The sequence below is a fragment of the Carassius auratus genome, chromosome 21 (assembly GCF_003368295.1).
Source record: "Carassius auratus strain Wakin chromosome 21, ASM336829v1, whole genome shotgun sequence".
Taxonomy (NCBI): Eukaryota; Metazoa; Chordata; class Actinopteri; order Cypriniformes; family Cyprinidae; genus Carassius; species Carassius auratus.
The window spans coordinates 17473339-17500409 of record NC_039263.1 but is presented as its reverse complement, the minus strand read 5'-3'; the positions used below and the strand labels follow the sequence as shown (position 1 = coordinate 17500409).

Here is a 27071-nt window from a genome sequence, read left to right as displayed (position 1 = left end):
AGCATCGCAAATCTTGAAAGTGAAAGTAAAAAGCGATCCTGCATTCAAAAGCATGTTTCAATGCACCACATATTAATAGTGGCTGCCTGATGTCCGCATTTTATATACAGTATAATTACCCAACTATATAAATGTGAGAGATGTTATTGAAATATACATTTCCCTGTGTTTCCTTCCTGCTGTGTGAGCTTCTGAAATGAGCTGCACTGTAAAACAGCCAGTCAGAGCAGAGCTCAACATTATTATTCATGACCCTTCCAAATAAGGTAAAACCAGACCATTTCATTCTAGGGACAAATCCTAGGGTTGTAAATGAACATGTCAAACTGTTTCTGGAGATTTTTTGCCCTTGGCTAAGCCACATACCTTCTATGTAGATATCAGAGAACAATTTAAAATATTACATCAATGCATTCCATGGCACGTTTAATAAAAGCGTTAATAGATTAGACAGAATTGTTACTGACCTTTTTCCGAAGTTGGCTTCCTTCCTGCGACAGTGCAGCGTGACGACTCTGTGTCCCTCACTCCTGACGTCTTGACTAACTGTCCACTGAACAGGGTTGCTGGCCCTCGCTCCCAAAAATGCCACACCATCCTTCAACTTGACCCTGTTGGAAACAAATTACCATTCATTATGTAGTGTTTTATTTTTTATTAAAAGAAAAATTAAAGATCATCATAATACTTTTATTTAAAAAATAAACAACAGCTGGCGTTTGCTTTTTCCAAGACACTCCTCATGGAAAATGAAAGATTAACAAAAAGTGTTTTGTGTTTGTGAACGGATTGCAGTTGTTTACCTCATGCATTAACGGACAACGAGAGACTAACCAACAGCTAATGCAATACAATTGAGGGTACAGACGTTCTTGTATAACCTCTAAATCAGTTAAAGGATTATCAGTCATTGTGTTCAGCTTTCTTCACGTATAATCATAACTGCAAGTTACAAAAGAACTCTGTTTATAATTTTTTTAAGTCTATTAAATTGATTAACACTGACACAATAACTAACACAATAACACACACATACACAAACATATTCACTCTAATGGACTACAAAAGGTGAAATTTTGAGTAATTTACTTGTCGACTACAATTTCAATGAATGGGGACTGCAGATATCAAAATTCTAAAAGGACACAAAAGTATCATACACAAGTATTATAATGACAGTCCATACAAATTGGGAGCTATATTGAAAATCTTCTGAAGTACTTTGATAGCTTTGTTTGGCTGCACTTTGTGACTTGGAGCACAGAAAAAATCATGAGCAAATCACTGTGGACCAAATCAACCGAATTACTGAAAAGTAAAGTTCTAAGAAAAGTTGAAGTATATTTTTAAGTATACTTTATTTAGCAAGTATACAAATATCAGTGTTCTAATAGTATAGTTATAAGTGTACTGTTTCAATACTCCTTGGGACTAAATTGGCACAAATTCTAGTATATAAAAGTATACTTTTAAGTATAACAGTAGCAAACTTTGAGTACATTACTAGTTTATCTCTATGTTTGTAATTTGTACTGCAATTATACTAAAAGTGAACTTATAGGTACACTGGTAGTTTACTAATTAAACACTTTGAAGTATAGTCTCAGTAAACTACTAGTCTAGTAGATTTATACTGCAAGTATACTCATAAGTTTTCTTTAAGTGAACTTTCCATCATACTTTAAGTATATTACTATGTCCCTATTTAGGTTTTAATGTGTATATATTTTGTTACACGAATATCTGAACATACAAAACATCCAAAGGAAGAACAGGGTATCTGCTTGTAAACAAAAATATTTTATTCAAGCTTCATGCATTATTTTTTTAAACACTTTTTTTTTTTTTTTTACATTTTGAACAAAAAGCTGTATTGGATTCAGAATGATAATCAAAAAGTAGATGGAGTCGATCAACACCCCAAAGCTTGACTGTAATTATTACCCCTTCATCTGTCATTTTACAGTTTTGATGCTGTTTCATGTCAGATGATCATGTTACATGTGTTAGTATTTGGTGTTTATTTTTTTTCACTTGTGTTTTTTTGGAAATTCTGTACAGAAGATATGTTCTAACACCCTCTACTGTGTAATAATGAAAACACGGATTCTAGGAGTGTAGCTCAAATATATTTAGAATATATATAAATTTAATTTTAAGGATATTTATGAGGAGCACATAAAAAGTAAACGGAAAGTATACTTTCCTTTTAGTATACTAATAGCACACTTGAATAAACTTATTTTTTGTAAGGGTTGTCATTTTGAAGCAACCCCAGTTATCATTTATTATGTAAAAGAGACTGGTCAGTATATTTTTCAAATATCTTCTATTTTTGTTTCATGAAAGAAAAAAGGGTCATACAGGTTTGAAACAACATAAGAGTGAGTAAAAAACATATTTGGTGAACACCTGGTGAAGAAATGGCAAAATGCATTCTTCCTTGTGCAGGTCCCACATTGCTCTAAACATCCAGCACCTGCATTCAGCCAATCAAAGGCAGGATGCTGAATTCAAATGCAGAAATAATGGAATTGATTTTATCGCTAAGACCCAGACCGAATGCAATTAGAAACAGTCCCGACGATTGTTTTGCTTTGAAGTTTTTTCCTCCACATTCGAATCTAGAATAAACTAACTAATGGCACATAAATCCAAGTGTAGCAATAATACACTAATCCAAACACAATTCAGGACAGCATACCATGTGCTGCTATAAAAGCTCCACTGGTGGCAACAAAATTGCCTGCATAGAAAAATGCTTAGAATGCACTTGGAGGATAGTTTGAATAAACAACATGAGAAAAAAATAAACCACTGACTTTCTTGGTTATCTCATTCTTTTTAAAGCACACTTTAAAGTAAGCTTGCAGTCAAGTTGATTTTTTTTTTTATAAACGTGACTCATGTTTACTACCAATCAAGGATATCACACATACTTTAAAATAATAATAAATAAATAAAAATACAACATTTTCACGCCTTTAGCTTGATATTTAAAGGTCACTCTGTGCCTCAATTGACAGTGACTACTTTTAGAAATACACCACTTCCGAAACATTTAGTTTGTAGTCTGCTTGTAGTGTTGAATACTGCACAGAACTGAATGCTACCTTGAATACATTATGCGAGAGTCTGAAGCACATGTACCTTCAATATTCTCAGTATCTTTTCACATATTGCAGCTACTAACATTATTTGTAACAGAACATTTATACATTTCCTGGTGACCCTGGTGACTTATACTGTGAAGCGGTTCTATCACTGTGGGTTTATTCTGAACATCATGCAGTGTTTAGGTCATAGCTACTTTTTTTAACTTGCTTAGAAACACACATATGCATCTATAAAAGCAACGTTATTAATGGCCTTTTTTTTGTCATTTCTTTGGTCGAAGCATAAAAGGATGCTTCTATGAAAAGACTTGCTTCACTCTGGATAAATACATTCAAATTCACTATGAATTACACATTACTGTTCAGATTTTTCTACGCAATAGCCATTTAAATAGATGCGTCATCAGATTTTCTACTGCTGAATACACATTAACTGAACTAGCTTAAAAATACCTTTTTTATGCATGATTTGAGCAAAAGCAGCCTATTTTATGATGCCTCTGATGTGCGATTTTTTCAGTTTGAAATAAATGTTTTTCTTTTGACATTTCACATTCAGTCCCATAAAAAGTGTAATAGCTCAGCTGTTTTGAATATTCATAAGAAATGTATCTTTAGCATTAAATCAGCATTTTAAGACACAATTGTAATATTTTTTCACATACGTTTAATCAAATAAATACAGGGTTGTAAATACAGTTATGTTCAAGTAGCTGTTCTATCATAACCGGAAATGGTCTAAATTTGGCAAGTGGCCCTTTTAAAAATATCCCCTTCCCTTCAAAAGTGCAAAAAATGCCAATTGGAATTCATCCAATGACTTAATTCATATATGTAAGCAGCAGTAATCCAAAGCAGACTGTGTCTGGTTAAACTGGATTGCGGGTGGTTAATGATTAAGACGCAGGTGTTTGCTCAGAAATGTTATGCAGAAGAGGCTGTTTAGTCAATTTAGCCCTTTGTGTCCTATCTGATCTGTTCATGTTATACTTTGCATTTACATAATGAAGATGATTTTTATTCTCAGTTTAACTGTTTTCTGATTGATCAAACAAAAATCCAATATACTCTAAACAGGGACACATATATCTAACAGTTCATCTAAAAATCTACAAAAAGTGCAGTTGCAAGCAGCATGAGAAAGCATTTAGGGTTAATTAGGGAATGGAAGATTTAAATGAGATTGGTTTGGCTAATATGATTTCTGAAGAGCAATAAAGGCTGCAAAGCAATTTAAAGAGAGATTTTCTTTTCCCTCACATCAGCACATGGGTGCCAACTCATTAATTCTAAAACAACCTGAGTATCAATTAAAGTAGTATTTACCAATGTGATAGGAGTGTCGGCACTGGCGAGATGGCTGGAGAGGCAGGAAGCGGAGGACGAAGGGAGATGGATTGTAATATCAGATAGAGTAGATCCGTCGAAATCCTGACAGTCTGTCAACCCTGTGGCAGTTCTCCAAAATAACATGAGTAAATTCCCCCGATTCTCTGACATTATAAAAGTGAGGGATGCACATGCTCGGATGATTCCGGCATTCGACACAAATCACATTCCGTGACAGTTGTTGGAGCGAGCACTGTGTGCTACTCCTGTGTACAGGCTGAAACAACTGGCCTGAACTTCCCCTGCAGATGTCCATGATCTATATTGACCCGGCTGAATTACATCAAAGAATTGTTAAAGTGTTATTGTTTTATCCTTCCTGTTGCCCACTAAGAATGGTGAAGGAATATCTGATAGTGGAGAGAGAGAGAGAGAGGGATCAGTACTATACAATCAGTGCATTAGTGCTTGCCGTTTTTCAGTTACTCTTTTTACAAGTTGCATTATTATGCCAGTAGGTGAGTTATGAGTGAGTCATTTAACTTTTTCACCCGATTCAAAATATTGTAATTGACCAAGTTTGAGTGAGTCATTGAAACCATTTAACTAATTTGTTTACAAATGCTGATGCATTCTGTAATTTATTACTGTAAGTTACCGACTTCATGTCGAGTTAGTCGAGTTAGTCTTGAATCGTTCATTCAACCAATATATGTAAAAAAACAAGTTCAAGTTCTGCCTTTGTGAATAAGTTACTGAACAATCTGTTCAAAAACAATGAATCATTCAGTACATGAGTGTGGCTCAAAGATGCACAACGGCCCTGATGTACAGTAGCTTAACATAAACATTTCCATTATTAGAGTAAAACGAGACAAAGGAACAGTATTGTGTCTAAAATGCAAATTACTCAAATTACCTTTTTATTGAACTGTTGTGTAAATGCGATATAAAACGATCATACTGCCTCCTTACTTAGGTACAGTAGGCAAGTAGGGCTGCTCCTTAATGTCGACTAACCATTGGTGGTGCTGTTGCGATAATTTGCGTTTAACTTAAAATAATACATCTTTAAAATCTGTGAAAGGTTTACTTTTATTTTTTTACACTCACAATAACAACAAAACATTGTGCTTTTGTAAAATAATGAAAGCAAAGAGGTTGGGCTTTCTGCCATCTTGGTCCCTATGAATTTTGGCATGTTAAAATTTTTTTTATTATTATAATGTTAAGGTAAACTTCTTGCAGTTTTTTTTCCCCCTGAAACATGCATTATCATTTCTTCAGCCGGGGCACAATTAAAGGCTCATTATTATGAATAATATGGTTTATTAACATGAACATGCGATTAGTCGACTAATCACTTCAAATTAACGACTGCTAAGTGACAAGAAAAATCTTTAGTTGAGGCAGCCCTACTACAAAGTTAACATCAAAGTCTTTTGGAACACCTTTTTTTTTTTTTCTTACTTACATACATATTTGTCAATTGAAGTGTTGGTATATATATGATTCTGATTGACCCATTATGGCATTATGTGGGCAGACATTAAAGAAATATCACATTACACAGAATACCATGAATGACCAATCAGAAAGCAACCAGAAATGCAATGTAATATTATGCATCTCAGTATTCATTCTCAGTATATCAGGATTGATTTAATCCAGCAGTAGGGGTTTTGCTGGAGTCAATACTGAGCATTTTGGCAAAACGCTCATCCTTAAAGCTGCACTATGAAAACTACACATGTATTACAGTAGGAAGACGGATGAAGAGAGACGGCACTAAACATTGACTCAGATTCAACACCTGCATGAGTCTTTTCACCCCCTGAGCTGCACATAAACCCCCTGTGTGTGAGAGGAATCATTTATGATACATTATGCACACACAAACATACACACACACATTTGTTCCAGGCCAGCAAAGATAGCCTGGGGTGACAATTACTCCAACATCACCAAATCGACATTTAATTGCAATAAAAGGCCGTATTAGCAAACAGTGTGTTAAGTAGTTCACAAAAGACCTGGAGGAAGATGGGATAATTGATCAAATTAAATTTATAGAAATGCTTTAGTGTTATTTGGCAGAAAATTGTATATAATGGTGTACTGCTTTTTACTATTAAAAAGCAGGCAATTGACCATTCGCTAAAGCCCACCATCCTTAGTTACTGTTGTTGGGCCCGATCAGCCATGCCACTCTCATGGAAACTGACTGCGCTGACAGACTTTTTTTTTAAAGAAATTCTAACAATAAATACCATTTTGTGGGTCTTTAATGTGTCGTGACAGATCACTCTATTGCCTCAGTTCAAGCGGCACATGAATCAAAAAACCTCTTTAACATTTTTAAACTTTAAGCCCGCCAAAGTTAATCTGCTCTCCTGACTGATTTGTTAGTTGGGCCAAATTGTGGATTCAGCGGGATGATTGGTAAATTGTGGATTCAGCGATATGATTAGTCAGATTGTCTGTCAATCAAGCTCTTTGTGAACTGTCAACTGTGCTATCAAAATTAATTCTATGAATGGCAATTCAGTTGCTGATTTTAAAATGAAGGGAGAATGTACAATTCTAATTGTAATTTTATGAATTCTACTAATGTAAGAGTGCAGTTTTAAAAACATATGTAAAATTTTATTAAATAATAATAAACTGAGCAATGCCAAGATGGTCGTCGCACCACCGGTGCTCTGGCCCTAATGAAATATATACATGTTATTAAATTATTTAATAGAAATTGTCCAAATTTGCTGTGTTTTGACAAAATCTTAATTTAGAAAACTATACCTCATCAGTTGACAAAAATATTCGAACTGAAAAAAAGTGTGTGTAAATAAGCAAATAGACATAGTTGAGTAATTTTGTTGAATTTATTTGGATTTTAAGTTTGATACCATTTCAATTCAAATTCCAACATGAGAACTGAAAGCAAGCAAATTCTCAATTTTACCCAATCCTTGAGTAATTATCCGCTGGAAAGTTCATTTTTAATTGGCGTGTGTTGCTATAATGTTAATGACTGGATGCTGAGGACTGACACGACGCATGAGAACATTAACGTAGCCTGCAACAGGGAAGGAAATTAAAAAGAAGCCTACATAAAGATCTCCAGCCTGATGGCAGACAGGGGGTGAATGGTCTTACTGAACGGAAAGGAGGGGAACAAGGGCTCATCTTGAGCTCCTGTCTAAAACTGACAGACAGGCTCTTGAGTGCTTGCCAATACCAATGGGGACTGGCTGGTCCCCCAATGAGCCAGACCAGGCACAATGTACCAGTTTCTTCCCCGCAGCTGTATATGTGTCATCTGTTTGATTACAGAGATTCCTGCCATTCAAGCTTTGAGCTATTACTTGCCAGTGAGCCGGGCATACTTTACAAGAAAGGCCAATACTCATTCCCAACAGGTGCTGGAGCCTTAGATCTTCCCGAGCCATGATGAGACATCCAGGCACGTCAAAGGAAGAATGATATCAGAGGAGTAAATGTCAAGCCTTGCATTTGAAAGAGGTTCAGAGTGGGTTTTCCACTTAAACTGGCTTTTTCCCTACACGGTGTCTGCGGACATGGTTGATATCAGCGTTTACAATCCAATAAACAGACAACAAGCTGAAGACAGTAAGCTTGCCCTACAATGAGGCAGGAAATGTCAATATTTGGACAGGAAGTTACCAGTCATTCGCTGAAAGCACAAACGCAGATCAGTTTGTAACATTTTTTGTATCTTTTGATAGAAACACTTGGCTCACAATAACAAAGGGGGAGAAGATATGTGAAAGAAAATAATTTTGGTGTTATTCAAGCTTTTTTATTTATTTTACATATTGCTGCTCGGGAGTATTACCAGTTAAACAGACATAAAAATTTACATCCATTAGAAGCAACATCTTTTTATCAGTTTCTTTCTAAACAAAGACACAACCTTGGTGTTGCCAGCACAACAGAAACACTTAAGATTCATTAGCCTTTTATAAGACAACTAGATAAAATGGCACAACTAATTTACATTGACAAAACCATGATATATGCATGACAGTAACATGCAGAGGCTGTGAATAATTGAAATAAAATTAATTGGAAGAGGGAAAATAAATATTAAGGTAAAAAAAAAAAAAAAAAAATTGGAATAAGCCATTTTTTTTAAACCCTCACAGCTATCTGATTAAACAAGGGGCTCCTGGACAAAGCTGACCTTTAAAAGAAAAGAGGTATTTGAAAGAGACAGCATCTCACCAGCCTCTCTATGATGGAAGCAAGATGCTCACAGAGTACTGAACAATCCAGAAGACGAATCAAATTAGTGCACATAACATATCAATATAGATAGGGGTGCCTTTAAAATACCCATGATTTAAACACCATAAATTACACTAAATATTAATTATTCATCATAAGTAGATAGAAACAAAAGTTGGAATAAATGTGAGGTATTTGGTGATTGCTTACTGCGTTTTTATTTTAAAACATGCTATGCCCATGTTTAATTAAATCAAAGCTGTTTAAAGTACTTTAAGCAATAAGGTTACTGTTTTTGCATCCCCGGATTTAAAATTGAGACTTGAAGCAGCACTGCTGATGGAACATGGTGACTGAACCTAAAAACTTCAGCTGACAGATTATATCCACACATTTGTAAATTACTGAAGTCGCATTAATTTTGCAGAAGTTTTTGTTTTTTAAAGTAATGACCAAGCATCCAGTGGCAGATAGTGAGCTGATCATATGTTTGATCAATTTAGCCTTCTTAAATCATCCCGGCTTGCCTAAAATAAAATTATCATATTTATTAACTATAGATATAAAACAGTTTGAGCATATAACAATGTTCAAACGTTAAACCTAGATAAATGTGCACTATATCCAATAGTTTGTGTGGAGAGTGCAAGCTAAAGTGTGCTTTGCAGGACATGGAGGCACCGGCGCAATCACTTGCATATTGTTTCAGTGGATACACATTATTTTTGCTCATAAAGGTAGGGTCTACTGTTATTTGTGTGCACTCACAATACCAACAAAACATGATGCACTTTTTGCCGTCTCATCTTGAACTCATGCCGAAACTCAGCAAATACAAGCCTCACAAACATGAAAAATATATCTATGGAAAACTTTAAATGTCCCGTTTTTCGCGCTTTTTTGAACGTTTGATTGTGTTTACAGTGTGCAATATAACGTGTTCATGTTTCGCGTGTAAAAAAAACAGTACACACTTGTTTTTCACACAATTCACCTATCTGTATGTCTCTGTTTTCACTATCATAAAAACAGGCTGATGACTTCCTTGTTCTATGAAGCCCCTCCTTCAGAAATACATAACGAGTTCTGATTGGGCCAGCGGTTCCTGTGTTGTGATTCGACACCAGCTGAGCGTGCGCTGCCCTCCTGGAAACGTGCGATTTGGGCTAGTTTTGAGAAGCAAATGGGCAGAAGCATGTGCTGGAGATGTACTTATAATCACAGGATCGTATTTACTGATGAGATGCGCATGAAAAATCGCATTCGTTTTTTTGCACAGCCCTAACATCTAGATAACAAAGCTAAACAGCGATGCCCTTTGTGTAATAAGTTACAGAAACTGTTAAACGCACCAACTTCAATGATAAAATACACTTACTGGTTGTGGTCCATAAACAACGCCTTCTCCAGACAAAGAGGGAACTGCTCCATCTTTCAGGAATAATCTTTGTGCGAATCCGGCATTAAACTGATTGAGATTGAGGAAGTTGTCCTCAGCAAGCTGTCCTCAGCAAAATGTGCTGCATATAGTTTTACATGTGGATTATAATTTTCGGGAACTGAATTAAACATAAATTGTAACCATTAATCTCCACGTACAGCGTCCCTGGGAAGGTCAAACAAAGGTGATTGGACTCCGAGATAAAAAAAACATTGTTTCTACGACATGGCGACAAACACAAACGCAGCTGTTCCTCCTTCTCCGTCGGAGCGCAACAAGTCCACGCCCCCCTTTTTGTGAATACATGTTTGACTGTTGGCATGATGTACATTTTATGAAACGCCGTGTTGGTTTTACTTCGGATGTTACGGGATAAGTACCTTCCAAAATGTTCAACTTTTGTCTCATCAGTCCATAGAATATTTCCCCCAAAAGTATTGGGGATAAGCAAGATGTTTTTTGGCAAATGGTATATGTGCCTTTGTGTTAATTTTGGTAAGCGATATGTTTTACCCTGGAACTCTCTCTTTCTTATTGTTGATTTTCATGAAAACAAACTATAATTGAGGCAAATGAGGCCTGCAGTTGTTTAGATTAGGGCTGTCAAAATTGCTCAAAAATTATGTTCGAATATTCCCTCTAAAAAAAAAACACAAATATTCGAACTATTCGAACATCTGGTTGCGCATGTTTTCAATGACGCGCATTATGTAAATAACAGGACAAAATAATCCAAAGATACATAACTACTTGTATAGGTAGTCTATTTAAGTTTAAACATATTTGACAATGTATTACCTACACAAAACCAAGGAAATCAACTAATGTCCAAGACTCCAGCCCTTACGCTCTCTCACCCTCACATTCTCTGCGCATAACGGTTTAAATGAACTAACAAATTTTGAGTGCTGATCAAGAGTTTTTTGCAAGCAATTTAAGGTCGCGACTGTTGTCCCAAATATAGCATGCTTCATTCAGTGATTGAAACAAATATTATTAATATTAATTGAAGTTTTACAGCATATAGAACTGACATTGAATGCTCCGAGCAGGCTGTGCTGTGGTAAACATGGAATTTTTCCTTGACATGAAACGATAATAATCAAACCTCGGTTCCACTGCTTGACAGAACTCCCCGAAGCGTGCCCCATCCACGATACTGATCGGTCTCATGTCCTTACAAATGAATGAAATGTATTTATCCATTATGGACTCTTGTCATGTTGCAAACAAAGAGCTTGTGGCGGGCGATGCAAAGTAGCGTTAAGTGGTCGAATGGTATGCTAACTGTATCTTAAATAGCTTGCATATAACTTTATCTCGCGGGTCAACAATTTTACCTCACTTTCTCTGCTGCGGTCGAGTTAGGCTCTGCACTTGCTGCCATCTTCCATGAAGACGCGTCAACTTTCAGCAGTGATGCTGTGCCAAACAGTGCGACTCCTGTAACCTGTCCCTGAACTCTCAGACGCGCTAACGTGGCCAATCGCAGACCAGACAGCCACGCCTCTACTACCGCAGGCGTTTTTTCCACATCTTTTTATTCGAATATTAATTTTCACCTTCGAAATTCGTTTTTTTTTAAAGAATATTCGTTGACAGCCCTGGTTGAGATGTTGTTCTGGGTTCTTTTATGACCCCATAAAAGATAAGTCGTTGTTGCACTTTTAAAGTAATTTTGGTTGGTTTGCTTCACTTTTGTCAGACAGGTTCTATTTAAATGATTTCTTCAACAGGTCTGGCAGTAATCAGGCCTGATTGTGGCCAGTGAAATTTAACTTTTTAAAATAATGTGGTTAATCTTATTTCTTTCTGAGGAGAGGGCAAATTTATTTTTCACCTACTGTACAGCCAGTTAAGTTTGGACAGCTTTTTTTTTTTTTATTAAATCATTATTTAAAAACTGCATTTTGTATTTACTTGTATTTACTTTGTGTAATATTAAAATATGTTTGATGATTTGAATCTTTTAAGTGTGACAAATATGCAAAAAAAAATAAAAAAATAAAAAAATAAAACAGGAGGGTGGCAAAAACATTTTCATGGCACTGTATATAAATTACACAATATAATATATTTTATAATATAATATAACTATATATATATTTATATTTATATATATTATATATTTATTTATATATATAAATTATCTCGTTAAAATCCTTGCATTCATTCATCAAAAAACAATATGAATATCAATAAAGTCTACAGGCATATAGGTATGAATATTACCAAAGGACACACTGCTCCTCCTGCACAGCTTTGCTACAACAGCAAGTACAAGATAGGCTAGAATATGTATTTTGCATTTTAAAACACTGTATAGGTTGAAAAAATACTTTAAAGGTTGCATTTAAACAGGTGAAAGGATTTGGGGGAATTACCAAACAAAACAAAAAAGCTTCAAAAGGGTAAAATTTGCATTCATTCGTTTCTAATTTTCCTCCAACTCAGGTGGTAAGGTCCATGCAAACTAAACATTCTGCTCCTGACTTAGTCCCACCTGCCTGCAGGTGAACATTTTCCAGGCTGTTCCAACCCTAAATTACTTCCCTAAAGAAAATGAGCAAGGCCAGGCAAATTGAAACAAAATGAACAATATCTGGCATTTGCTTGACTGAGATCCAAAAGTTGGAGGCAATCAGAGCTGTGATAAGTGGACTTGGAGAGATGCATGGATAAAGAAGCTAATTTAATTAATGAGTCTAGTTCCCCTCTTTTCATTACCACCCTCGTTAAATGTATTGGGGCATGACAACATGGCAAATGGGAAATGAGATTAACGTTGTCAGATTCGTAGTCCTCACCAGACTAAGCTAATCTCTATGTGGGCGTTTAGCGTTTCCTTGTCTTACACACGAACACAATCTTGAAGGAACACACACATGTAGTCACTCACCCTTTTTTCTTGCTCTGTGCTAAATAATGAGGCGGTGATTAGCTGGGGTCTCTGCTGGGATGGAGGTGAGGCTAATATCTGGACCTGGAGCTCTGCTCCAACGGCTCTGTAAAGCTCTGATAGAGACACATGCTGGGCTCAAGCCAAGCACATCCACGTTATCAGCACACAGGCCTTCCCTGAAATACATCTAGAAATACTAATTGAAGCAGACTGACATTAATAAAAATGGTCTAAAATAGAATAGAATGAAGAAACACAATGGGTCTCATTCACTAATAACTGCATACAAAAGCGCCTACATCCACTACATCAGAGAGTACTGAGAATATATTGATTTCAATAGAGATGCTGTGTCATGCGAATGTAGACTTACTTCAGTCACACTTTTATTCAAAAGGTTATTACGCAAATTTCTGCAGAGATTCAAAACAGATATGTACAGACATAACTTAGATCTATAGCCATTGCTCTAATGTTGAATTCATATTATCTGGATTCGCGGAGCTCATAGCTGCAGATAGTAATTAGCCCAAATCAAGGTGGGAAATTAATTTTGGCCCACCAGCCACAGTGAATATGTTGTGCTTGGCTTCCTGTTCTACTTAATAAAAAAAATTAATAATAATAAGGCTATTAATGAGCGATTGAGAACATATTGTTGATGACATATTGTTATAGATAGACGATTCTACTTTTTTCTCATTTTATTTTTAAATGGATGAACATTTAAGTTGATTTATGGTTTGGCAGCAAACACATTTGCACACAGGTTTTAGACCCGAACGCACCCGTATGCATGGTTAGTGAATGAGACCGAACGTGAGCCTCAGCAGTAATCCTTAACAGTGAGGAACACGGTCCTGTTGAGTATTCAAAGGAGGCTCTTAATTACCGGGCTTAAGCATATCACTGGTATGGCGCCTTTGAAGCTATAAGACGGATGAGCCTACACCTGATCCTACTCGTGAAATTCAATCCTTATCAGGCATCATCCCCTGTTATTTGCCCTAATGCTGTAATGAATGCGGTGTGATACAGCACCCTAATCCACAGGAAATAAGATTTGACCTCATATTGAATCTGTCTTGGGTACCGGGCTACAAGAATAGCAGTTTGATAGCACACATCGCTGGGATTGCCATCCTTTATTACCCCGTTCACGTCGATACAGATCTCGGGAATTGTAGTAGTGGTTCATTTTTGCTGTATCCTCTGGTCATCATTTGCTGGAAAAGTGGAGATGTCTATAGAACAGAGTGATTGAGCGACTCCCTGGTGTGACTGCTATTAGCAACTTCCCTGAGAGAGAAGTGCTGTCACCCGCCTCACCAAGCGCATCTGTGTTTACCATCAGACCAACTCCATGCCTGGGGAGCCAAGCTAATGGAGCCCATTAATGAGCCTGATGCAGCAAAGCACAGCACTTCTTCTAATCAATGAGAGGAAAGTGCGCTAGTTTTTCTCAGATTTGTCACAGAGACAGGGAGGATGAGAGGCTCTCTGAGCACCGCTAAAGACAGATGGCAGAGTGGGAGTCTCACAAGTGGATGTACTAGACTGGCATGAGTCGAGGATAAAGGCGAGGATGCGTAAAGTGCAAGACGCCACCAAAAAAAAAAAACCGGTAAAAAAACGGTAAAAAAAAAAACTGTAGTTTTTTCTGCACATGCTTACACTGGCAACAAGATAATTGTCATGTTGAGTGTTGGCTTCTGTAGAGATTTTTAAAGGGCAACTAATCATTACCATTCATACGGATAATGAATATTTATACTGATAATTATAATTCATTATTTATATTTATAATATAAAAATTTCTATGATTCTAAATTTTAATATTGAGATGAAATATTTGCTTTTAGTTTGAAAGGTTTTTATGATAAAAACCATATTTTAATATAATCATATATGCACACTTTAAAAAATGTAAATAGTATTTTTTTTATTAAACCTAAAAACAAACAAATAAATTCTTACTTTAATGAAATTACATTTTAAATAAAAAAAAAAAGGTAAAAACTATATACATATACCTCTACACAAACACATATATATTTTTTGGCTAGTTGCCAAGACCATTTCATTTAGTTTAAATTCATGTACTAAAATGGCTAATTGTAAAACTGAGAAAGTAATAAAAACATTATAGACTTTTCAATAAAATAAAAACAAATTAAAATAGCTAAATCATCAACAACAAATTACCAAAAAAATTAACTAAAATTAAAATGAAAACAGAAAATATAAAAATATATTTCAAACTAGAATAGTACCTCAACAATAATAAAATAACGTTGTACAATAACAGTAATTGAATTCAAAGAATAATTGACAGACAGTCTAATTTAAGATACCTCCAAACGTTCTCGTTCTGAGAAGAAAAAAAATATATATACAGTATACATCATTGAAGGACAGGAAGCTGGAGCTTCCATCCTCGCTAATTACAAAATTCAAACGGAATAATTGAATTTTCACTTTAACCTCATATGAATTATTTCACAACCACGTCTAATTTCCTCTTTAAGCGCTTATGTATTATTCCTCAGAATCGCCGCTCGGTGACTGTCCGATTGCCTCACACAGCAAAGCGAACGTGGCTGCAAGGACATGAGCGTAACTTTGAACTTTGTGCTGATTAAAATCTTCTCTGACAATGACAGTTCAAGTGTGTTCGGCTCGGGCAGCTTAATGATACTTCTCTGATCATAACCTTACCCGCACAGCCCTTATGGAGCAGAATCAGATTAACATAACTATATATAAAACTCTACCAGTCACCACTACTGGCTCTCCACAGCCGATAATTAGATGCTATAAAATGCCCTGTAAATCCTGCGCCTTGCGTTAAAGCCAGTTACTTAGGAGCATCCAAGATCCATCTTTGCACGGATTGTGCGCCCTCTTGCTCATCAGAGATAGAATGAGTCAATTATATGAGTTATCTTTACATGTCTGGTACAAGCTGAATTGAATTTGACCATCACAAGTTAACAAGCTTTGCATTTATGTGACAAGACGGTCCTTTTCTTTTCTTTTACTCTTCCCTTTTGAAGAAAGGACATTAAGAAGGTTTAGCAAACTCTCTGAAAGTCTCAACATTGACAAACAGAGCTCCGAGTTCAGGGGACAAGACAAAGACAGTAAATAAAACCATCACAATGTTAAGTGAGCTAAAAACGCTGGAGATTTCAAATGAGACCCATCTACATACTGAGATCACTGTGCGCTTGAAACCAACTGGCACTGACTGCAGGACCAAAGAGAAGGAGAGGTGATGCAGGTGGCACGGCCTTCACAGCTGACTCATTTCCCTCATCTTCTCTTTACAGTTCATTCCAAACCCAGCCAGCGGTTTTACAGAGAGTGGCCTCGGAGATGAGTTTCGATTAACCTTTCAATACAAAAGTAATCTCAGCTACCTATTCAGCCTTTTCAATTGCAATTTTTCTGTCTGTAAAATAATCAACAGTTGAAAGGGGGGAGGGTGGCTGCAAGTACACAAAATCGTGCCTGGCAATGTGATGCTGTTGTAGAGATGCTGGGGCTGAATGTAGAGTGGATGGAGCAGGGAGCAGACCACGCTAAAGATGAGAACTACAATACGCTGTGTTGTCCGTCACTAACGGGTGCGTAGAGTTGTAAAACAAGACAGGGCTTTTTGCTGATGGCATGAGGCATGATACACAACTAAAAGTAAGAGTGTTTTCACTGTCTTTCAGAGGTACTTTCAAAGCAACTCCAAAAATGCATTAGGTGTGCTGTGCTCTTAACAAAGGGTGATCTGAAAGGGTGGCAAAACAAAATTAGACGTTTTAAAGCAGCAACACATTCTTCAAAGAAAAGGCAATTCCATAATTTCATTGTAGATCAGCTAAGTGGGAAAAAAATGGTGGAAAATGTTAGCAGGGTACAACGGGGCTATATGGCTCCCCAGTGTAAAAGCGCATTTTAAATGATTTTCCTCTAAACCGCTAGATGTCACAAAAACGTGGAGTAGCACTTTCCAAAACATCTGCTTTTCAAGATGCATGTGTATAGTTGGCTGATCCTTGACAAAATTAGGGCCAGCAGCCCAAAGTTGATTCCGTGATTACTTGATCTACTATTTTATGTTTTTTAAATGTTGTAGATTTAAGTAGACTGAGAAAAACAATAAGTAGATTTACTTGCAAGTTTTTGCACACATACATTTTAAGTAAAATTTAAGTATTGAATTAAGTAAAATCTACTTAACTAAGTTAGGTGCATTTAGCAAAGGAATTTAGTAAATTTAACATGGACAGTTAGAGTTTTATTCATAATATCTATCTAGTTATTTTGTTAAATACGCAATCCCCAATTATATTACCCTCAGTTACAGTTTATTTAATTTACTCAAACAAGGTAGCAATGGAAAACAACCATGCTATTAAATAACTGCCGTTAAAATGCCCCGATACCAAACGCCGATTCCACACAGCATGTAATAAGTGCCATATTCAGACAAAGAAACACCGACAACAGAACAACAGACAGCAGAATGGAGTTATTAGAGATTAAGGTTGTCTACGTAGGATATCTATGCAATTAATATAATGTTAAATATTCATTATAAACGCCTTACGTGCGCAAACTGTTAAAGCACACTGAGAGGATTGAGCGCGCAGTGGCGGAGATGCGCGAGCTTGTCAAGTGAATATACAGTTCATCACTGATAAGTTTGTAGTTCGGTCGGATATGTGAAAAAGAAGTAAGTAAAACAATGCACAAGTTAATTAATGGTAGGGAGGAAGAGAGAGAGAGAGTACGCTCGCGCACTTCTGTTGTGTGATCTCTGATGTTCACTCACTTAGCACAAGCATTTGGATTAAAACTAAATCGTAAAAAAAAAGAATAACAGAAGATTTAGAATGAGTAGTTCACTGCATTATTACACCAAAGTGTGTCATTACAGTACTAATGCTATTAAATTAAAGATGATGAACCACAGAGCGAAAATTTTTTACAAAGAAAGTAACAAAAACGTTTAAATATATTTTAATGGGCATAATTAAGTCTGAAAATAACCGAAAAATATATCAGAGACCAGATATATATTTTTTTAGATTTCTAGATTCTAGATTTCATTTATGTAAGTGAGGATGGCAACCAGACTTAAACAAGTCTGGGGAAAAACTGAAGTTCAGGTTTGCATGAATATGGATGACAGCATGCCCAGGAGACTACAGACAGTCATTAAGGCTAAGAGTTGCCCGACTGAGTATTGATAGTTGTGTAAATACTGTCAAACTAACAGCTGGATGTTTGATTGTAATGCATTGCATACCTTTCTATCAAAGCTATCAACATTATCAAGATGAATTTGTTCTGACAGTAATAATAAGTAATCAGAATAAACTGTGATAATGTAATATGTTGAAGGTGTCTGAATACATTTTGGTTTGACTGTATCTATTTAATACATTGTTAACCAGCTAAAATTATACATACTCTTTTGGTTTCTGCACCCAATATTACATTTAAAAAAAAATATCGGTATCGATACTCTGTATCGGCAAGTACCAAAAATAAAAGTATTGGTATCGGGCGAGTACTGTAAAAAGTGGTATCTGTGCATCCCTACTATTAAAGCATGTGGTTCATTTGCATACATGTAAATAAGCAAGTAGACAGCTTGTTATCCTTTGAAGATAATATATCCGCTCCACTAATTATTACCCAAATGAACACAGAGACCTCGATACTTGGTACACCATACACAATGACAATAACAATCAATTGATAGTGTTCAAGTATACATGGGTCATTTTGAGCAGAAAATTAACTCCAGATATCACAAAACAGTAAGTTACTAAACCTAACGACAAAATCAACCATAAAACAGTGTAAACACAATTCGAAAACCTTTTTAATTATTCATGCCCCAGTGTATGATGGGAAAGACGGGATCATAACTTTGATATTTACTTAAAGAATCCTTCTAAACATAAACAATTCCAAGTAAAATATGCTTACAATTTCAAACTTAAATTTCTACAAGCTTAAATTGATTAGAAATATAGAATTGACTTTATTTTTAAAAATTTTCCCCACAAAATAATTTTTATCAGTGTAGCAAATGAGAATCGCTAAAATGAATGCATACATTTTGAGAAAAAGGTCTTCTTAATGATTTTCAGTTTTGTTTAAGATAATTAAAGCAACAGTTTTTAAATAACAAAAGAATATGTAAAGTATGGTATTTGGGGTAGAAAGCACCCCTGCTTTTGCGGCTAAATGCACAGTTATCAAAATGATAATTTGTTGCCTATGTATGCAGTCAGCACAACTTCACTAGGTTTTGAAACGGAGCATGTACTATCACAAAAACATAAACCAAATAGCAGATACACAACGTAGGCGTCTGACATTTCAAAACTGTCTCTAAGTCTTGTATTGACCCGTCTCAAACTATGCTGACAGATGCCAGCTGCTGTTCTGACATTGTGTGGATGAGGGATTGAAAAATGCATTCCTACCGGCAAACACATGCACTTATGGTTTTTATAGAGAAACTTTAGCTAAAATGATTGCCGATTCCTTGTTATTGGAACAGTCTAGTGGTCTTTTTAACGCTGCATTAGAGCAGCCAGTGGAAAGGCAGAACTATCATCGCACAGACGTTGACTGGGCAATGCTTTCTAAAGAGGTCAGAGATATTGTCATGACAACGTCTGTTCAGTCCAGGTCACGCAAACTCCATTATAGTAACAGATGTGGACGGGCATCACATGCTGGCACAGATTTCTGTGTGAAAGTTGCAATTAAGTATGACAAAACAAAGATTTGGAAGAGATATAACCCTGAAGTCATCAGCACAATATAAGCCAAAAAGAGTGTGAACAAAGGCCAGGGCAGCATCTGCTCGGGTAAATATGAAATCATGCCATTACCGAAACGACATGAGATGCGTGGAAAGGTAATAAAATGTCACAGTGGAAGGGAAAAAATATGATAATTTCAGTCCTTTTTATTTTTTTAGCAATGGATTTTTCCATTATCGTGCATAATGAATCACAGAATTTTGCTAAGATCTGCCTCATCTTTGTGTCATTTTTTTTTACCTTTGTCCTCCTCTCCAATGAATGAAATGACAGGAAATGTAAACAGTTTTAAAATAGAAGGTTTTTTCATGGTCATACTGTAATTAAACTAGACCAGTGCAAAGAGAGTGTGAAGGGAGAAGAACGAGGCCAAATTTCGCAGAGATATAAGAAATAAATTAAGATAACAATAACAATGAAGAAATAACAATTCAAAGCCTTTCATGACATAAACTACTGAACCAGAGCACAGAGGACTCAATGCCAAAATAGTGTCAAAAGCCTGTCTAACCTACCTGTGAGACCCCAATGATGCAATAATTCAGATTCCCTGCAACTTACATACTGCAGAACATCAGATGGGAATAAAAACTCAAGGACAATAGAAAACACAAGCCTGTAGAGCAGCAGAAAGTCCTCTCTCAACCATGATTTTGTACAATATTAAGTATTACTGGATTCTACAATGATGGAGAAAGCACATACTCAGCTCTAAAATCTAAATGCCTCACAACAGGAACGATAAAAAATCCTGCTTATTATAAGTGCCCAATGGTGTTATATCGTGTGCTGCTTTAAATGCTCAAGCCCCTTAAAGTAAGAGAGATTCTGAATGACAATTCAATATTCTTCAATATTCAATATTTTTTATCATTCATTCAGCTGGAAAAGATCATTGTTAAAGTAGTGTTTCCATTACCCTTCAAACTGTGTAGACTGAAATAGCTAATTGAAATAACTGCCTAATGGAAATGTAATTTATGCAAAATAATCCCATACATCGCAAAAAAGTTTTTGCTCTCTGATTTATTTTTCAGGCAATAATGAGATGGAAAATTTTTACATAACTGCAATGGAAATGGCTTTTTCGCATTTGCAGGTCACCTGGTGTGCGTAAAAGTCACATGATCATTCTTTAATGTACTATAACACTTATATATATATATATAACACTTATATATATATATAATATATTTATAATGCTTGTATAAGGGGCTTTCATTGCCATTAAAGCTTGGATAACCCCTTATTTACACTGCACACGTCTGCGGCGCATTATGGCTCCAACGGTCACTCCCAGAAACAGCTCTCCACACTGTTTTGCTAAAGATACATGTCTACATCTTCTTTGATGAAAATGAATGGCTAGTGCGGTGGCTGCAATATAAGGAAATCTACCAACATCCATTGCCATGATTTATTGTGAGAGGAAATAATTATATTTTAGTCACATAACAGTGGTTGATGGAAACACTGCCATTTCTCAACTATTTTTTATTGACATATATTTCAAAAGGTTTGCGTACATCTGTAATGGAAACCTAGCTAGTGATTCCAATCATATTGTTTCTTTGTGCAGTTAAGGTTGCACAAAGAAACAACATCCATCGCCATGACTTATTTAGAAAGAAAATAATTCCATTTTAGTCGCATAACATTGATTAATGAAAAGTTGGTCATTTCGCAACTGTTTTTTGTCGACATACTGCAAAAGGTTTGCGCAAATCTGTAATGGAAACCCAGCTGAGGATTCCAATGATATTGTTTCTTTGTGCAGTTAAGGTGGTGTAGGAATCTTCTATTCTTTTAAATGTACAACTATTTTTAAAACTATATCTTTATCATTATTGTTATCATTCTTTGTGCGTTGTTACATTTCTGATATATGTTGATGACCGAGGAAAACCATTTAAAATTTGCTAAACAGGCAAAAATACAAAGAAATGAAATGTGTATTAGCTGGTCTTCTTTGTAGGACAAGCAAACTAATGTTTCCCTGCCAGAAGAGCAAACATATAGCTTTGTCAGTCTCTTACAGGAGTTTTGGGACGGATGCCCAGTAAATCATTTCAGAATTGAGGTCACAAGCAGGCAGGAAGTGGTGTGAGTTCTACTCTAATCAGTGCCACTTCAGGCCAATCCTTCATATATCGGCCACCTTTGCGAAAATAAGTCTTTCCTGACCTGGGTTTGATGCCAAGCCGATCAAAAATTACAATTCATGTACGAGATTCTGGGTTAAGGTGGATCATCCTATAAAGATCCAATATTTAGATGGGTTTTGGGGAATTGAAAGGGATAATCACCAACAGCTATAGGACAGATTACAGCTTGACCAATGAGATGAACAAACCAGCTAAATAGCCTACAGAGGCTCTGTTTGCGTGCCAACTGAGCACTCATTTTATGAAGAAAAGGTTAGGACTCTTCCTAAGACATAACTTTGTGACATGGTTTAGTCGTTGAGCGTTTCAGTTTTTCAGAGAGCTAACAGCAATACATTGCAGGAGATTATGGCAAATCTGATTACCATTATTTTACTTGTTCCCCTCATGCAGAATTTCATTTGGAAAAAGACTTTAACCTTGACTTTTCTCAGTACTTCATGGAGGAAAGAAACGTAAAAGAAAAAAGAGAGCATTTCAAAGCGGAGACCAATTTACCGAACATCAATGCTAAGAAGATGCAAATAACAAATCAGCAGACAGAGATATGCAAATGACGTTGATCTAAAGTCATTACCACCACAATTAGTCTCCGCAATCATCAAAATATTTCAATAAGGATGGTTACAACTCATTGACTATTCATTATGTTCTCTAATTAGATCATAAATTGTAAAGATATACGAGCACAAGCATTTGACAGCACGGCAGAACTCTTTTGAGCATGTATTAATAAAACTTTGGAAATAAACGTTGTTTGTTTGCATATGCGCTCAGAAACATAATGCTCCTTAATCATTAATATATAGAAATCGCATACCACCAAAGTAAACTATGAACCCGGTGACCCATGCCACACAACACAAAGCTAACCACAAGTGTGCCTTGAGAGAAAATAAAGCAGCAATAACAACCAGAATTACACAGAATTCATACAATGATATGAAAAAGTGTTTTCAGTCGACCCAATTTAAGGCATTGCTGGTTTCTAATGATAAATTGCTTAGTACTCTAAGATCATTTGTACACCACCTACGCAATCTGTCACTGGGTGTAGAGAGACACTGACAGACAGTTGTTTCAGTTTTGGGTGATTTTTTCACATATCCTGATAATGGAGCGATGCCAATAACACTTAATATGCCCTCAAAATAAATGCCTTCTAAACTTAACTGAACTGCCTAGAGTGTATTTATTTTTTCTTATCTTTTCCTTATGCGCTTAAATTACTAGTTTAATTTCCTTCTGCTGACGGCTACAACTTTTTTCCTATCTTGGCATACCTGTGAAGCCTAATAAAACCCAAAGCACACTCCATCTTTTAAGGCATAATTTGCTAATAATGTTCCTCAAGCTGTATAAAATAAACATCATTTGTACTTGGAAAACAACAGCGAACAACTGGGTAAATGTTCATAAATGGTACGGGGCCAAAATGTCTCTTCCCCTCGATCTGATGAAATAAACATAGCTTTTTTTTTGTGCATCCTGCTTATGGCGATGGGGAATGATTTTTGGTAAATCCCCAGATACATATATTTGTTATATTCCATTTTATTATTTGTTAATGGCTCAGTGGTGCTGGGACTAAATCAATTTGAGCTGATCTTTAAAAGCCAGCGCATCAGTGAGCACATTAGCCTGATTTGCACTTCATTATGTGCACTGATGGGCAGTGCTGAACAATCACATCAGCAGGTGCAGAGTAGAGTGGAGGCAACCCAGGCAGGTAGAGCAGCAAGAGTGTGTGCCTGTGCGTGCTGCACCAGTAATTGCCTTTCTAGAAGAAGATGCAAAATGTCCGTAGAGAGCTATAGCGAATGGTCCAGTGTTCTTTTCAACAATAAAAGAGTAAACCAGGACTGCTTGAAAACAGAAAAACGCACTTTAAAAAATGTTTACTTTTCTGAAATGTGTCGTCCTCTCTGCGTGCTTGCAATTCTACAAGGATTCCTATGGGATTTGCTCTCTGGAGTTGTTGTACTGCTTTTAGTTTTCTTGATGATTTTCCAGGCAAACTTTTACACAAGATAAAATTGCTTCAAGTTTTATATTTTTTTACATCTCCATTGCTATAGAATTTCTTCATTCGTTTTCTGAATGTGTCGTTGCATGATTTTGTTTATTATGTGTACAGCGCCTTACAGGAATGAGATTATCATTGGAAATAAATTAACCTATGTTGGAAAAATATTCACATTTTGGTATTAGGTATTTGGTATTAAGTGAATATAATTTAATTCACTTCTGGATAAAATTAAAGCAATCAAATTTGTTCCCTGAACCACAAATTATGACAAGGCAGAGCGAAAAGATGAAATTGGGTTGGTTTATGATTCATTAGCAGCAGATATTTAGCATTGATAACTGGAAAGCATAGCTTTGAGCTAATAATTAATGATATGAGTGTTTATCCAATTTATGTTTTGCATTTGTTCAAATTCAAGTCATCTGACAAATTTTATAATTTGAATCTTGTGGGAAAGATTACATTAATGCCCATTAATAATGCATGCAAATTAAGCAGGTTATGTAAAATTTCTTAAATAATCTCTTAAATGAGCTGTTCACTTCGTAAAACCCTGAAAAGCATTAGCATTTTCATGCCATGGATTCCCTCTGGAATTTGCAATGGGTTTTAATACAAGTTTTCCATTTGTTAGTAGAAATGAGGAGTTGAAGAGCATTTCTATTTTCTTCCACAAACAAAAATAAATTACTTTCAATAAAAATACTTTGTTTTTAAGGTAGTACACAATGATTTTAAAACTCACGTTTGAGGGATAAATGCATGTGATTTTATATCGTAGAACAACATAAAAGTCTTTTTAAGTTATGTTAACCACAGACCTTATTTTACTCATAAATTGAAAATGGCTATTCTAAAAAAACAATTATAAATTTCCAATGGAGTCCAATGCAAGTCAGCCTTCCGGTTTGGCCTACAAACTGATGCCGTGACTGAACATCTCTACTGTAAACTGCTCTATTGTACAGAAATGGCTCCATCCATGTCAAACACACTAGTTACATTCAGATAACGAATTCACATTTAGAGGCCACAATGGGGGCAAGCATGAATATTAGAACTGCTGCTATCTAAACAACCTCATTCCTCAGTCCTATTATCGCATTAGACAAGTGCGAATGGGATGAGTCTGGGAGCAACTTTGCGGATGGTGTCTGTGTGGATCTACTTATGAGTGCCTGAGGACACCATCACCTCTCTGTTGGGTCACAGTCGACTGATCTCTCTCCCCAGGGGCCGACCTCTCCAATGAGAAAGGCATTAGATGAAGGGCATTGGCAGCTGTGGGTTTTAACAAGGTAGCTGGCTGCATTTGAGCATGTGTTGCTTATTCACTGCTGAAATGCTCTCAGCGCAGCTTATGTTTGACATATTTCCCCCTCTACTGCATATTTACAGAGGCCATTGAAAACTCCTCTAGGGCATTACAGGCAATGTGGGTGAGCATATTTGTAGCCTTCAGCTTTTCTGTAATCCAGAGGTCTCTGCCCAACTTCTCGCCCTTGGTATAAAAAAGCACACATGGGTAATTTTGATATAATGGCTCCTCCAATACATCAAAAAATACTTGGGTATCACTTATAACACTCACACGGCATTAAAATTCTCCATGGATGTGAGGCTTCTTTTAATATTTCTTTGGACTCGCTCTGAAGTGCCTTAATATTAAAGTGCTTTTTCATGAAACATCAAACTGGAGCTCCTCTTAGTTTTTCATATGCTACTGATCGCTGTTGTCTGTGGGAATATTTCAGGGAAACCGCATCTGATGTTCCAAATCAGTTAGGAGTATGATGTATAGCTCATAGGTATGATGATGAAAAGTTGTGTTATATTGTGATCTGATCTCACTGCAAACAAATGCTACACAAACAAAGATGTTTAACAGGACCTGTGATTCAAACTTCAGAAGCAAATGGCATAAAAAGGCTGGAAAATATACATACATATACTGTGTGCGTGTCTGTGTCTGTGTGTGTGTGTGTGTGTCACCAGATCACCTTGACAAATTTCCAATATTTTGGAGGTTACGAAGGAAGCAAGCTTGAGTATACCCGCATATGGGTAAAAAAGCTCTTCAAATAAATCATGAACACTTCTGTATTACTATTAAAATTGCCCATGGATGTATTACAGCTTCTTTTAATATTTTCGGGACTCACTCTGAAGTGCCTTAATATTAAAGTGCTTTTTCATGAAACATCAAACCAGAGCTCCTCTTATTTCTTCATACACTACTGCTCGCTATTGTCTGTGGGACTTTTTTAGTGGAGTCCAATTGGACCACATCTAATGGTCCAAAACAGTTGGGTCTGATGTGTAGCCCGTAGGTAAAAAGGCATGATGAATCGCAGCACACACACAGGATTAATCTTTCTCATTAACACCGAGCTGTGAACTGGAGCTCCACATGACCGCACAGGAGGTGTAGAGGCTCTTTAAACATGGACGGCATTTGTTAAGGATTACATCGGGCCGCATCTCATTTTACGGCCAGGAAACCACCACCATAAATCTAACACTCTATGCCTAACATATTGAGGAAAATGGAGTGCGAGTCAGTTCAAGGCTATTGGGATATGAGTATTTTTTAGAGCTTATTAAGAGTCCTAATTGGAAAAAGTTTGGCAACGGGCATTTTTTTTGCACCAATGTTCTAGCTGATACAGTGTAAATATTTGAAATATTATGATAAAGAAAACACTTACTGTAAACAAAATCTACAAATAGAGCCATGCAAACGATTAACAAAGGGGTGAAATCACTAAACGGCTGCACCACTTTAATAATTTTAGATGCAAAAAAGAATGAACATAGTTTACACAAAAACATTACGCACCACAACATAATGATAAATGTTACTTGTGCAACAAATCAACATATTACAATGATTTCTGAAGGATCATGTGACAGGTAAATAAAAGAGAAAACTTATTTAAATGAGCAATATCACACAAGTAATCACAGCCATACTGATGTATAGCCATATCGCATGG

At 36.1% G+C, this 27071-nt stretch overlaps 2 protein-coding genes across 3 annotated transcripts in view; both read right to left on the bottom strand.

The window, feature by feature from the left end:
- Window positions 1-27071, bottom strand: part of LOC113038752 (mitotic-spindle organizing protein 2) — a 1160083-nt gene that overhangs the window by 218987 nt on the left and 914025 nt on the right. The window lies entirely within an intron of this gene.
- The window catches only part of LOC113038712 (transmembrane protein 132C-like), a 120090-nt gene that overhangs the window by 46414 nt on the left and 46605 nt on the right, over window positions 1-27071 (bottom strand). The window contains exon 4 of the mRNA XM_026196332.1: window positions 468-611. Within this exon, the coding sequence (XP_026052117.1) occupies window positions 468-611 (144 nt within the window). The remainder of the gene's footprint in view (window positions 1-467; window positions 612-27071) is intronic.